The 15202-nt window shown below is 38.8% G+C and overlaps 1 protein-coding gene across 4 annotated transcripts in view; it reads left to right on the top strand.

Annotated features, from left to right (window-relative positions):
- The window catches only part of rbm33a (RNA binding motif protein 33a), a 150655-nt gene that overhangs the window by 18703 nt on the left and 116750 nt on the right, over window positions 1–15202 (top strand). For all 4 annotated transcript variants that reach the window (XM_048556169.2, XM_048556160.2, XM_048556152.2 and 1 more), the window contains exons 3-4: window positions 5317–5365; window positions 6661–6731. In XM_048556169.2, coding sequence (XP_048412126.1) covers window positions 5317–5365; window positions 6661–6731 — 120 coding nt within the window. The remainder of the gene's footprint in view (window positions 1–5316; window positions 5366–6660; window positions 6732–15202) is intronic.

Raw genomic sequence — 15202 nt, 5'->3', positions numbered from 1 at the left:
AAGCAGAGTTAATGTTTTGCGTCTCGTTTGTGTCCTGTTCAGAATTCTTCAGTTCTGAAAAAGTCTTACTGGACTTGAAACATTAACTTTTGTTTCTTTCTTGAGATGCTTTCAGACTTGCTGAGTTTCTTCAGCAAAATCTCAGATTCACTGCCTGCTCTATGCTTTGTTGATTTCAATGGGAAAAACAGTTGGGAATGCTGTAATTGGTTTCCGACCTCATTCTGTTGTTAGCGAGAGCCAGTTCGCGTTGGGTTTGGACAGAATAATGCTGTGCTATGATATTCTTTCACTTGATTAACTTGGCAACAGTCATGGCTCAGTTTTTGGCAGAAGTGCTGGCATTTATAGAGCTTCATGCTAACATGAGTCAATACTTTTTGTGGAAGCCATAATTGCAGGAAAAATTTTGAAGATTTACCAAAGGTCAACATAAGCTTATATGTTAGATGTCAGTCCTGGTTCAGCGAAGTCCACTTCTGAGTCAGATTATGAGTTCATTTTCAGCACTAAAACATGTCCACATTGATGCAGGAATCAAGCTTGTTGCCCATCTTTGCCGGTGAACAACATTCTGATGGTGTTAAATATGACCAAGGGAATTCGAATGACTGATCTCTCTTTGTCTCACCATCACAAAAGCAAATTATTTGACTGTTTTTTGTTGTTTCTGGGACTGTGTTGGGCAGTTCCACAGCTGTACTTGCTGACATTACGATAATGGTCAGCATTTGAAAAAAAGGTATTTCACTGGCTGCAAAGCACTTTATAACATTCTGGTCATGTGAGTCATCCTAGATCAATGTACATCCTTTCCAGTAGCATATTGTATATTTTGTCCACTGCTGTAAAAAAACAAACTGAGGGGAGAAATTAGTTTTTTTAAAAAACCTGTTTTGCGTAGAGTTTACTAAAAAAGTTGAACATTTTTTCCCACCAGGAAAAAGCGGTATTTTTCTTCCAGTCATTGCAATTCAACTGGATACTTGGGCTGAATGGAGAGGAAAGGGAATTCTTATTGCAAACATTTCCACTCATAGGAGGGCAGGAGGAATAAATTATCGTAGAAAAGCACACTGGGAATAATTGAATCCTAACTTTGGAAGATTTCCGTAGTAACCTTTGTAAAGTTAAATGGTTGCAAGTTTTGATGTACTTTGAAAGCCCTTAATTTGTCTCAATTTCTTTAATTCTCAATCAATTAGATATAAATTAAAATCAAAATAAAGTCCAGCAGGTGGTTCAGTCAAACTGTTGAGTTGCAAAAAAAATGCAAATGAAGTAATGAGAGATGAGAGAAATGGTATTTTTCAACCCCCTTCGCTGTCTCTCCATTTCGTCCCCTCAGATGTGGATTTTTTTTGTAGGTGGAGTTCCATTGGTGCCAATAACCCTCTGGTATCTCATACTGTTTTATTTACTTCCAACTACCATGAATGTCAATGTAATACTTAACCATGGAAGATAGCATACATCAATCTATTTTCATCCTCAACGTAATTCCTTACACAACTGCTTTCCAGCAAGAATTAATGGCTAGTAATTGGGAGCAGGAACATTTTATGGTAATTTTCATCACTGGCTCAGAGGGCCAAAGACTCATTACAGCAACTGGGCTTTGGCTGCCGTGAGGTAATGCAGCATTTACTGGAACTTAGTTGAGCCAACACCTGTATCTGCCGTGTCAGTGAGGAATTGTAATTGCTTTTTCTTAACTGAGATATTTGGGCAAAAGATTTCTGTAACTTTCGACTCCTTCATTTCGTTTTAACACATAAAATGAAGATGATATAATTTGAAAGGCTCATGTCGTATGTCAAGAGCATTTGGATGAGAAAAATGGTACATTGAGTAGTTGTTGCTAGTTTAGGTTGTAAATTGAGAAGATAGTTAGAGAAATAGACATTTGTTTAAAAAAAAAATCACCATATAATACCAGAAACTGTATTGAATGTTGTAGGAATTGTTCATTTAGTCATATGAGAAGCAGTTTCCTGAACTGGCAGACTCAGCAGTTTCAGTCTGTTTGTGCTGGAAACAAGGCATTGCGAACCCTGAGAACTGGGGGTGGGAGATGACCTCATGACCCATATATAAACTAACTGTCTGAAGGTTAAACAGGATGTTCTCCCAAGAAAGAGGCACAAGATGATTTAATAGATTTCTGACAGAAGTAGAAGGGATTACTTTGAATATCTGTTTCTTGCCAGTGAACAACTGAATATGGGATTGATGTAAGCTTCCAAGTATTTAAGTATATAAACAGACTGAGGAAGAAAATGCTCTTTTTTGTCAAAAGAAAGCTTCTCAACATGGACCAATGTTAGCTCCAACCAAGCACTTTTGTCAGGACAAGAAAAGTTTGGAAAGAGAAGGCTGAACAAAATTTAACCGTGCATCATCAACCAACACTTTGACTAGCTCAAGAAGGCTAGCTGAAGAAAACAGAAAAAGCTGCTTCAAATCCAGAGGATCACCTTCAAACCAGTAAACTATTTTGAGGAGACTGTCACCATCAACCATGGAGATCAACACCCCCTGTTTCTCTCTCCCCCCCCCCCCCCAAACCTTTTTATCCAGTCTGTGAATGGTAAAGTGTCTTAATTTATATCAGGTCCTATGTCTTTTCTGCTTATTTAGCTTGTGTATCATATCTAAACCATTGCTTCTTAATAAACTGGCTTAAAATCACTTATGAATTATCCACTGATTATTTGGGATAATCTGGAATTCCCAAATCTTAAATCTTGGAAGACTGAGGGGATGAAGAATTCTGTAATTTTCAGTCCCAAGGTAAAAATGAGTTTCAAGGAAGTGCCCTATTGGACTCAGATCCTTAACTCTACTTCTCTCTTGACAGTTGCTGCCAGAACTGCTGAGTTTCTCCAACTCTTTTTATATCAGGTGTCGAGTATCCACAGTACTTGGAGTGGGAGTTTGATTGGTGGTTACAGAACAAAAGGAAGCCATTTGGCCTGTTAGGGGCAGGCCTGCTCTTTGCAAGAGCAATTTAGTTAGTCTTAATACCTTGCCCATTTCCTGTATTTACAAATTTTCTCCCTTGTTACCTTTTGAATGCCACAATTGAATGTGTCTCCTCCACACACAAGCATTAAAATCCAAGTTGTATCTGCTTGCCACATGAAAATATTTTTTCCTAATATTCTTATCGGGTTTCTTTTTGCTGTTGACATCTGATCAGTATTTTATCCTTTTGCCAGTGGGAGCAGTTTTCTCCATAACTACTCTACCAACAGCACTTATAATTTTAAATACTTACGTCACCTCTCCACCTTCTCACTTGAACAAGCCTAGATTCTCTAATCTATGTACATATTTGAAGTTCATCAGCTCTGGGACTATTCTTCTATGTCTTTGCTGCACATTCTCTGAGGATTTCACATTATTCTTAAAATGTGTTGTATAACCCTTTTGCGTGATACAGCTGTTGAGTCTGGACCAGTGTTTTTTAACGGTAGTTTATAATTTCCTTGCTCATTTTTACTCTGCCTCTAATTATAAAACCAGAAGTCCAGTATGTTTTTATAAAACCTGCCATGTTATGTGCATGCGTGCCCCTAAGTCCCTTTTTATGTAGCTTTATTTCTTATTGCCTCTTTTAGCTCTTGCTACCAAAATATATCACTTTGTACTTATCTGCGTAAAATTTCACCTGTCAAATGTCCATCCTTTCCTGACTGTTGATGTTTGTCGTTCCTTATAGTTCACAGTACTTAAATATTTTGTCTGCACTTCTAGAATGTTGCTGTGTACTCCCAGTCTAGGTTCTTGAATATATGTCAAGAGCAGCTCTGATCTTCATACTATACTCTGGAGAAGCCCATTATCATCTTGCAGTGTTTTAAAAAAGTAAAGTTTCATTACCTTGTTTCCTGTCAGCTTTGTATTCATGCTAGTGCAGTTCTCTCCATTTCTTTTCCTCCCACAGGCTTCACCTTCGTTGGCAAGTCTATTAGTTAGCACCTCATCTGACACCTTTTCAAAGTCAGTCTGCACTACATCACTGCATTCCCTTCATCATAAAAATTAAATTGTGTTTGTAAAAATTCTTCCATCCCTGAAATTGAACTTACTGGCTTTTCATTGCTGGATTTAATTGTGTGCCCATATTGGCTGGAAAATCTTGAAATTGGGGGCAAGTAGATCATATAGGACTGGAATGAGAAGAAATTTCTTTACTCAGTTTTGTGATTCCTTGGAATTTGCTACCGTACAAAGTTGTGAATACTACTTAGTTGATATATTTTAAGGCTGGATATGCAGATTTCTGTTTCAGGGGAACAGATTGAATGGTGAATTAGTGGATAAGTTGACCATGGGATCAACTGAATGGTGTTGAATGGTAGAGGAAGCTTGATACTGTGGTCTGCTCCTGTTCCTATCTAATGTTTCCTTATGCTGAAACAACACGTAATATTTGCAACTCTCCAGTCCTCTGGCACTGCTGCATCTAAGGACGATTGGAATGTTATGATCAATGCAGTTTCTAAACTCAATTGCCCCAGTATGCTTCCCATCTGGTTTTGATGTCTTTACTAATTTGTACACAGTTGGCTTTACAAAGTGTCTCAACGACATTGCCTTTTATCGTGTCTTGGGCAGCATTTCTTGGTAAACAGAGGTGGAAGGTGTTCATGTTTCATTTCAGTCATACTCCGCTTTCCACAGGCCCCCTTTTTGGAATCCAGTTGGCCCCACAATTTATGATATACATTTTTCAATTTGAATACTTTACAGAAACTTATTAGTTCACTTCTTATGTTTGCAACTTCTTCTCATTTTCTCTTTCATGCTTATTTGGAGATTTATGGAGGATGGGAATTATTGATAGATTAAGTTGTTATAAACTACCATTTGCAGTGAGAAAAGATTATGAAAGATTAAGGAGACAAAGCTGATGTATTTACATCCATCTTCACGCACAAGTGCTGAGAGGATTCCACCTGAAATCCCCACTGTGGTAGATGCCTGTCTCAAAACAATTCGAGTCACTCCCCATGATATCACAAAATGGCTGAAGTTATTGGAATGAAGGCTAGGGGTCCTGGTAATTGTTTCAGTAATAATATGGAAGACTTATTCTCTAGAACTGGCCACGGTCCCAGCCAAACTATTGCAGTACCAGTGCAACATTATAAGTGATGCCTTGCTAATGTATCAGGTAATGAAACTATTTCCATCCAGGTACCGAAATGGTAAGTCAGCAGTATTGTCTTTGTATATTGTATATCGAAACATTTATCATGTCATCAAACAATTAAATGGTAGGCATTAATTATTTTATCTTTCTGACAGCGATCTTGAAGATGACTTGCTTAGTGATGACTGGGGTTTGAGCAAAAAGGTAAGGTTGAAAATAATTCTGGAACGGATTTTGAGATCAATGATTAGAATTCTTTGTTCTGTCCATTTTGTAGCTTTCTTGCATACTTGATCACAACACCAGCAAAAGATTTAATAGCTGGACCACTAGTTTTATATTAAGCATTGGATTGATGTGCAAACTTAGTGTAGCTTTCAATAAATGTACAAAATGGCACCATAAACATAAATTTGACAAACTTCAACTTTAAAATGAACAGTACACAATACATGAGTTTTGACCACAAGTGAATAATACTGGAGGTAATTTCATGCCACAGATTATGTGCAGTTCCTGTGTCACTTAAAAGTAACGTAATGCCTTTTGTTCAGAAGCTAGTTTTTGGTTCTCATCTATAATGAGCATCATACTTCCCTGACTCAACTGAAATCAAATTGTTTTTGAATTTGTCGCAGATGTGAAGTGGTGATTTATGCAGTTTATGAGCCTAATTATGTTTCCTGTTTTGAAATCACTGTGAAGCTTTGAATGACATTATGAATGACATGACTGGATTGGCCTGGATTTGCAGTTTAATGGTGAAGGCCCATCTTTCATGATTATAGTTTATCTTTCAAAGTTTCCACTTATGTGCTGAATTTGTTGCAGTTCTAAAGTTGATAGTTCAATGCATCTGCACTGCTATCAATAACCAACATAATGCATTCCATCACCAGCTCATAAAGAAATTAAAGGCAAGTTCGAATACTTAGTTTAGAAATTAAAATCCAGGGGTACAAGGCAGACGTTTGAGGGTGCATAAAAGTCAGTGCTGTTGTGTACAACACAGAAATCTTCTAACTGCTCTTAGCAGTTTAATGTGGAGGTGCGAGTGTTAGACTGGTGGACAAAGTCAGAAGTCGCACAACATCAAATTATACAGTCCAACTGGTTTATGTGAAATCACAAGCTTACGAAGCACTGCTCCTTCATTAGGTGGAATAGACCTGATGAAGGAGTAGCACTCAAAGTTTGTGATTTCAAATAAGCCTGTTGGACTTTAACCTGGTGTCAAGTGACTTCTGACCTTTTCCAATTTGTTTGGTTTTTTTATGTCTGTTCTCAGAGTTGCTATTTTACTACGGTGCAAACTTGAATTTGTTCATCAGAAAATTTTTGAAATAGCTGAAATCCAATTGATGAGAATTGAAAATTGTACTGTAGTGAATGAAAACTCTGAAGATTATAAATTTTAGATGAAGTAATTCAGAATTATTTAACATGATCTTGCTGTCTCATTTAACTGCATTGGATGTTTGTCATTCTTCCCACTTTAGAATCAGTCTGATCAATCTGATGAAGAGCTAGATGATAACCTTCTGCAAAGTGATGATGAAGCAAATGAAAGGTATGGTAGATTTTGCCATGTCTTTTGTGAGCCCGGTATCTAAAGTAGAAAGCTTAAAAAGAAAATGTGCGTAAGCTTGAACCTTAGATAAAGTCAATTATCATGGCTCGCTCAACAATATTGTACACTGATGTAATTTTGTTTGTTTTAAGTGAATTTAAATGTGTTGACTGACAGTTTGTTAGTCTAACAGTTGGTCTGTTAGACAAGGTGTTAAGCATAAAATAGAACATACTGCTAGTTCATTCCACTTCTTTAACTTCAGTTACCTTTCATGTGCCAATATGATTTTAAAAAAAGCATTTGAGGTAGTTTGAAGAACACTGGTTCACTATTTTATACCGCAATAATCTGTGCACTTTGTTATTTCCTGTTGGTCAATTTCCATTGGTAACGTTAACCTCCTCATTGCTACATATCATTTTTGGAGCTCTATTTCAGTCGTGAACGCTGTCACCTAAATGGGCAAAAGGACAGTACCCTTAAGTCTTAAAAAAATAGTATTTTAACTCTGTATCTTCTACAGTTTTATTCAACTGGCGCTCATTAGATTGTTACTATGCTGTTGAGGGAGGAGCCATTCTAGTACAAGTGCCATCAATCTCAAGTGTGGATCTTATGCAGCTGATAGAGCATTGAAGATAAACATGCCTACTTCAGGCAGGGCTGAGAAGAACCTGCAAAATCTTCTGTGCTAACACATTCATGTCTGATAAGCTTATTAGATTTGTTGTTAGATTTCTTCTTAGAAAATTTCTTCAAATCCCTACAGTGTGGCAACAGGCCCTTTGGCCCAACAAGTCCAAACAGGCCCTTGGAGCATCCCACCCGAACCCATCCCTGCATAACCCACCTAGTCTACACATCCCTGAACACTATGGGCAATTTAGTATGGCCAATCCACCTAGCCTACACATCTTTGTGATGTGCAAGATAAATATGGAAATCAGTGTGAGGAAATCTTTAGTTCACTGTGACCTGAGAAAAACAAATCAGAATATTTCTCTTGTGCTGAGATACTATAGAGGAATCAAACATTTGGAAATCTACATTCATATGTAAGAGAAAGACCATAAGACACAGGAGTGGAAGTAAGGCCATTTGGCCCATCAAGTCCACTCCGCCATTTAAATCATGGCTGATGGGCATTTCAACTCCACTTCCCTGCACTCTCCCCGTAGCCCTTGATTCCTTCTGAGATCAAGAAACTCGGTCATTTGAATGTTGAGCCTTATATCGAGTTGTGAGTTCAGATGGTTCAGATCCTATCTGTGCTCACCTTTTGGGTGGTTGACATGGTGTTACCATGTTACCCTAGGCTGTGAATTTGAAAAACACAGGTGAAAAAGTGAGCCCAAAGATTGAGGCCAATTCGTAATGTGAGTATAGCATGAAATGCTAATTTTACTAAATTAAAGGTCGATCAGCCTTTGGTTGAGATGCGTCTAAACGTTAATCTTGGCACTGGAAGTATGGAGATAGTATGAACTTGCTGATGCTGGAGAATGAGTTAACACGGTGTGAAGCTGGATGAACACAGCAGGCCAAGCAGCATCAGAGGAACAGGAAATTTTGACATTTTCGGGTCAAGACCCTTCAGAAAAAAAAATTTCCCTGAAGAAGGGCCTCGACCCGAAACATCAAACTTTCCTGCTCTGCTGATGCTGCTTGGCCTGCTGTGTTCATCCAGCTTCACACCCGTGTTGTCGCTGAAAGTATGGAGTTGTCTTTTAGTCTGTCAGTTTCAGCAATCTGTGATAGCAGTAGACGCTGAGAAAAGAAATAACTAAATTGTATTAACGTAGCTTGTATTCCCTTGCGTTTAGATGATCTAAATTAGATGGTGCTGTAATTCAAGTATTTGGAATAACTAATGAACATGACAGAGTAGTGCAATAAAATGTTTGTCAGTGAGTGAATCCAGAACCAGAGGATGTATTGATAAAAGTTTGAATTAGATTATTGAGAAGTGAAATCAGTAAGCACTTGGACTTGGCCGATAGTGGAAATTTATAACTCGTTCTCCAAAATGTTTCATAATGTGCCAATTGAAATTTTAAACACTGTTGTTGAGGAATTTTTTTTTGTTGAGCTTGAATCTCAAAAAACATGCAGCCAGATTAGGTAAATACATTGCGATGCAGATCAACAATTAAGCCATTGAATAGTGGAATAAGCTCACAGGTCTGAGTGGCCTTGTTCTTCCATGTGATCTGCTCCTTGAGAGTCAGGAGCTCCACTAACCATCGTTCTTTTACTTTCTCTTGCTATGTTTTGAACACTCCCTCACCCTGTCAACTGTTCCTTTCAAATTGTTCCTTTGAAGGACAAGCAGTTAACTAAGAAATTTTTCAAGTACTGCAAATGTGATCCAGTTTCTCCACAAGTAGTATTTTTGTCCACGAAAAGTAAGTATTACGTCCTCAACAAAAGTTGCAGAAAGCAATTGGTTTTTTCATTCAAATCTTCACTGTGAAATGATTTTCTTTATATTGCGTAAACAATAAACTTTACAATAAAATTCAACTGCTGTCAAATTCATTGAAAGAATTCAGCAAACTGTATAAAATTCAATATCTTGAGGGTTAATTGTGTTGTGATACATTTTATTATGTTATAATACCTGTTAATGATCAGCATAGCTCCTCGAAATGCAATTCCTAAGCTAACTACAACAAATGTGCTCAAAGTACAGGCATTTGCTGAATTAAATGTGTTCAGTAATCTAAAAGACACTGGAAAATTAAGAATTGGACACAGGGGAATGCACTCATAATTACACTCCCTCTGGTGAGCTGTACTTGAAGCAAGTTACCTTTCATCTTCACAAATATCTTTGATCTGAAATACTGTAAATAAATTGTTTGCTTGTACGCTGCCATTACCTGTTCATTACAACCGTTTTCACAGGCATTGTTTTTATTCACAGAATGTAAAAATGTCTAAAATTCCTACTGTCCACATGCTTCAGGGCATTTAAAGTAACCTTATAATTAATCTTCAAAGTGAAATTTTGCTGATAGGTGAGGATAATGACACAAATTAGCCATGTAACTTTACTGCTGGCCAGATGGTTTTTAAATTAGGTTACAAATTAATTAGATCCTTCTTAGGAAATTGTAAGTGCTGCAGATCAACTTATTGGACTGATAACAACACCCACACCACCTGTCTTTGCCATTAGATGAAATTGTGATTTTAACAATGTAAGTACCTTAAAATTTGCTTGATGAAGTGTTACGATAAAAACTTCAACAGTGATAATTCACAAATCCATCACAGTGACGTGCATTAATGGCATGCCTTCAGATTGATTACCAGTACTGTATTATTTCTGTGAATCATGGCTGCTTAATTTGGAAATGATGTGAAAGATGGCCTGAAGGCTTTTTGAGCTGCTGAGAAGCTAATGATTGTCTTTATTCACCTTCCTGTAAGTACTCTAGGATGGAACCAGTATTTATTAAGATGAGAATTTGACATCGTTGCTGGCCGTGTAATGTTTGGATACCTCCTCAGTTTCTCTTAATGAGGCATCTCTAGCGATGCTGTGAAATTTTTTATCCCATTTTCATATTGAGACATTCTTCACTTTCTTTTGTTTAAGGGTTTATATTTTGGTAAAATTTTAAAAAAAGACAATATTGTGTACTTCCCAAAATTTACTACTTTGCTTAACTTCATCAGAAACATACTGGAGTCAGGTCTTTCGTCCCCTCAAGTCCACACTGAACCCTTGAAGAGACCATCCAGTTGAGACCCACCCCGTGACCTTATTCCTGTAACCTGTATTTCACGTGGCTAATCCACCTAACCTGTATACTGTGGACAATTTAGCATGGCCAATCTGCTATACCTGCACATCTTTGGACTGGAGCACTAGGAGAATACCCATGCGGTGATGGGGACAATTTGCACATTCCACACAGACGGTCACCCAATGAATTGAACCCAAGTTCCTGGTACTGTGAGGCGGCAGTGCTAATTACTAAGCCACTGTCCTGCATCAGTTATATAATTAGGGTTGGAGTTTAGTTTCTGCCGTTGGGGTTAAGAAAGTATTGCATATCTCAAGGAATATTCTTTGTGATATTGGATATATCTTGGACCTTTTCTTTCAATCTTTTCAATTCACAGCCTGAGTTTATACACAAGTAGCTAAATAACACATACTTTAGTTAAGGAATGATGAAGATGCTCAAATGTATTTAATTGTGGTTTTCGTTTAAAAAATTTTGTACTCTGAAACACAATGGAGTAAAGATAAACCATTAAAAACCTTAATAAACATTCACCCAATATTTCTGTCTCTGAGTAGTTTGTAAGTAAATCTCAGCACTGTCAATCTTATAGTGCCATCTGCTTTATGTAATAATGCTGTGCTCTAAGCCTTGTTGGTACAATTGTTTCAATGGTACTGACATCAGGGACAAGGAAAATTCAGACTACAGATCGGTTTAGTAATAGGCTAAATGTTTATTTTGTTAAGTTCAGATTATTGGTTTGGGCCTGATCCCTGGTAAATGCCACGTGGCATTCAGGGTCCGAAACAATGCTGCATCTGTGGTGAGCAACATTCAATATTTAACCACTTCATCATGTTTGTGTTATCAGAATGATAGAAATGTTTTTCTGTTAGCAAGTCCCTGGAAGTTTCTGCCATACTCCAGTTTTGTATTGACTGGCTGAAAACAACCATTGCCGTTTATTTATTTAGGACCTTATTGCCATTTATTTAGGATCTTATTGGACTATGTTGTCAAACCATTCCAAAAATACAGTGGGTTTTCATTTTTTGAAATCCAATGGCTGCTAATGGTAAACGTATTAGCTCTTTAGATTGCTTATAGATGAGCCCAAGGCTTTATCAAGTTATTTTGTGTGTATTGATCTGTGTATGAGACACTGGACACTGGATTTGGAAACTTATGATTTGGGCATAATTTTACTGTATTGAGATTTTTGATACTTTTTGAAGTGCACATTGTGCTTCGATTTAAATTACTATTTTAGGTTCTTCGGAACTTGTGAACAGTTGCTTTATTTCTGTGCTTTGTAGGAGATTTGTATGTTTCTTGTCTGACCTAGGAGCTATAATATTGATTTAGGGATTACTTTTCTTTAAGTCCTTTTCATAATTATTTGTGGCATTTCACAGGAAAGTTAACTTACGTTATAGATAGATATTTTGACATTTCAGTAAATGACGTCAAACTGGTTCTGGGAAATTTGAAGATCGCTCTGGAACTCGATCTAACATGTTTAGTCATTGCAGAATAACAGTTAAGAAAATAAAACAATTTTAAGCTGTTCTGCCAGTTGAGTAAAATGCATGTCTGAAGCTGTTATGTTGTTGACACATGGTGCTCCAGATGGCTGACTTCTGATATACTTTTCAGTTAGTCATAAAGATGCACAGCATGGACCTTTGGTCCAATTTGTCAATGCTGACTAGATGTCCTAGATAAATCTAGTCCCATTTGCCAGCATTTAGTCCATATGCTTTCAAACCCTTCCTATTCATGCACCCATCCAGATGCCTTTTAAATGTAGTAATTGCAGCAGCCTCCACGGCCTCCTCTGGCAGCTCATTCCATGCATGTGCCATTCTTTGCAAAAGGTGCCTTTTACGTCTTTTTCCCTCTCACCTTCAACCGACAGTCTAGTTTTGGACTCTCCCACCCTATGGAAAAGACTTTTCCTCCTTAGCCTTTCCATGCCCCCCTTGATTTTATAAACTTTTATAAGGGCACCCCCCAGCTTCTGACGCTCCAGGAAAAATAGCCATAGCCTAGTCAGCCTCTCCCTGTAGCCTAAATCCTCCAACCCTGGCAACATTAGAAATGAGTTAGGAAGTATGGACTGGGAGCAATTGTTCCATGGTAAGGGCGCTATAGACATGTGGAGACTGTTTAAGGAACAGTTGTTGCGAGTGATGAGTAAATATGTCCCTCTGAGTCAGGCAAGAAGGGGTAAGATAAAGGAACCTTGGATGACGAGAGCGGTGGAGCTTCTTGTGAAAAGGAAGAAGGTAGCTTACATAAGGTGGAGGAAGCTAGGGTCAAGTTCAGCTAGAGAGGATTACACACAGGCAAGGAAGGAGCTCAAAAATGGTCTGAGGAGAGCCAGGAGGGGGCACGAGAAAGGCTTGGCAGAATGAATCAGGGAAAACACCAAGGCATTTTACACTTACGTGAGGAATAAGAGAATGGTCAAAGAAAGAGTAGGGCCGATCAGGGATAGCATAGGGAACTTGTGTGTGGAGTCTGAGGAGGTAGGGGAAGCCCTTAAATGAGTTTTTTGCTTCTGTCTTTATGAAAGAAAAGAACTTTGTAGTGAATGAAACCTTTGAAGAGCAGGTGTGCATGCTTGAATGGATAGAGATAGAGGAAGCTGATGTGCTGAAAATTTTGTCAAACACTAAGATTGACAAGTCGCCAGGCCCGGACCAGATTTGTCCTCGGCTGCTTTAGGAAATGAGAAATGCAATTGCTTCGCCATTTACGAGGATCTTCGCATCCTCGCTCTCCACTGGAGTCATACCTGAGGACTGGAGAGAAGCAAATGTAATTCCTCTCTTCAAGAAAGGAAATAGGGAAATCCCCGGCAATTACAGAACAGTAAGTCTCACGTCTGTCGTCTGCAAGGTGTTAGAAAGGATTCTGAGGGATAGGATTTATGACCATCTGGAAGAGCATGGCTTGATTAAATGCAGTCAACACGGCTTTGTGAGGGGCAGGTCATGCCTCACAAACCTTATCGAGTTCTTTGAGGATGTGACTAGAAAAGTTGATGAGGGTCGAGCTGTGGATGTGGTGTATATGGACTTCAGTAAGGCATTTGATAAGGTTCCCCATGGTAGGCTCATTCAGAAGGTCAGGAGGAATGGGATACAGGGGAACTTAGCTGTCTGGATACAGAATTGGCTGGCCAACAGAAGGCAGCGAGTGGTAGTAGAAGGAAAATATTCTGCCTGGAAGTCAGTGGTGAGTGGTGTTCCACAGGGGTCTGTCCTTGGGCCTCTACTGTTTGTAATTTTTATTAAAGACTTGGATGAGGGGATTGAAGGATGGGTCAGCAAGTTTGCAGACGACACAAAGGTTGGAGGTGTTGTTGACAGTACAGAGGGCTGTTGTAGGCTGCAGTGGGACATTGACAGGATGCAGAGATGGGCTGAGAGGTGGCAGATGGAGTTCAACCTGGATAAATGCGAGGTGATGCATTTTGGAAGGTCGAATTTGAAAGCTGAGTACAGGATTAAGGATAGGATTCTTGGCAGTGTGGAGGAACAGAGGGATCTTGGTGTGCAGATACATAGATCCCTTAAAATGGCCACCCAAGTGGACAGTGATAATAAGATGTGAGGCTGGATGAACACAGCAGGCCAAGCAGCATCTCAGGAGCACAAAAGCTGACGTTTCGGGCCTAGACCCTTCATCACCCAAGTGGACAGTGTTGTTAAGAAAGCATATGGTGTTTTGGCTTTCATTAACAGAGGGATTGAGTTTAAGAGTCATGAGATCTTGTTGCAGCTCTATAAAACTTTGGTTAGACCACACTTGGAAAACTGCGTCCAGTTCTGGTCGCCCTATTATAGGAAAGATGTGGATGCTTTGGAGAGGGTTCAGAGGAGGTTTACCAGGATGCTGCCTGGACTGGAGGGCTTATCTTATGAAGAGAGGCTGACTGAGCTCGGACTCTTTTCATTGGAGGAAAGGAGGAGGAGAGGGGACCTAATTGAGGTATACAAGATAATGAGAGGCATAGATAGAGTTGATAGCCAGAGACTATTTCCCAGGGCCGAAATGGCTAACACGAGGGGTCATAGTTTTAAGCTGGTTGGAGGAAAGTATAGAGGGGATGTCAGAGGCGGGTTCTTTACACAGAGAGTCGTGAGAGCATGGAATGCGTTGCCAGCAGCAGTTGTGGAAGCAAGGTCATTGGGGACATTTAAGAGACTGCTGGACATGCATATGGTCACAGAAATTTGAGGGTGCACACATGAGGATCAATGGTCGGCACAACATCGTGGGCTAAAGGGCCTGTTCTGTGCTCTGCTGTTGTATGTTCTATGTTCTATTCTTGTAAGCCTTTTCTTCTGGATATTGAAACACAGGAAAGTTATCAAAGCTTTGGAGAATTTAGAAAACAGCAGTAATACTGATAAGTTGAGGATAAGGGGCCTTGGGTACAACAGTTAAAAGCAAGTTCACAGCTCAAGTTCATGAAACATTTGTCGAAGTGTGATTTAATATATGGGACAGTTTTCCATTGGTAATGGCAGTGAAAAGATGTTTCATTTAATTTAAATGCTATGGAGGTGCTGTAATAGACCTGTGGGCTTGAATGAACTGAAAACTAAAACAATTTAGCAATGTTGGGAATTTAGAATATCTTTTGAAGCTGCTCCATATAAAAAATGAATTTGGTATTTCAAATTTAACTTCATTCTTTATGAGCCCAACCAACAA

This window comes from Stegostoma tigrinum, chromosome 2, assembly GCF_030684315.1.
Source record: "Stegostoma tigrinum isolate sSteTig4 chromosome 2, sSteTig4.hap1, whole genome shotgun sequence".
Lineage (NCBI taxonomy): Eukaryota > Metazoa > Chordata > Chondrichthyes > Orectolobiformes > Stegostomatidae > Stegostoma > Stegostoma tigrinum.
This window is presented reverse-complemented; position numbering and strand designations above follow the sequence as displayed.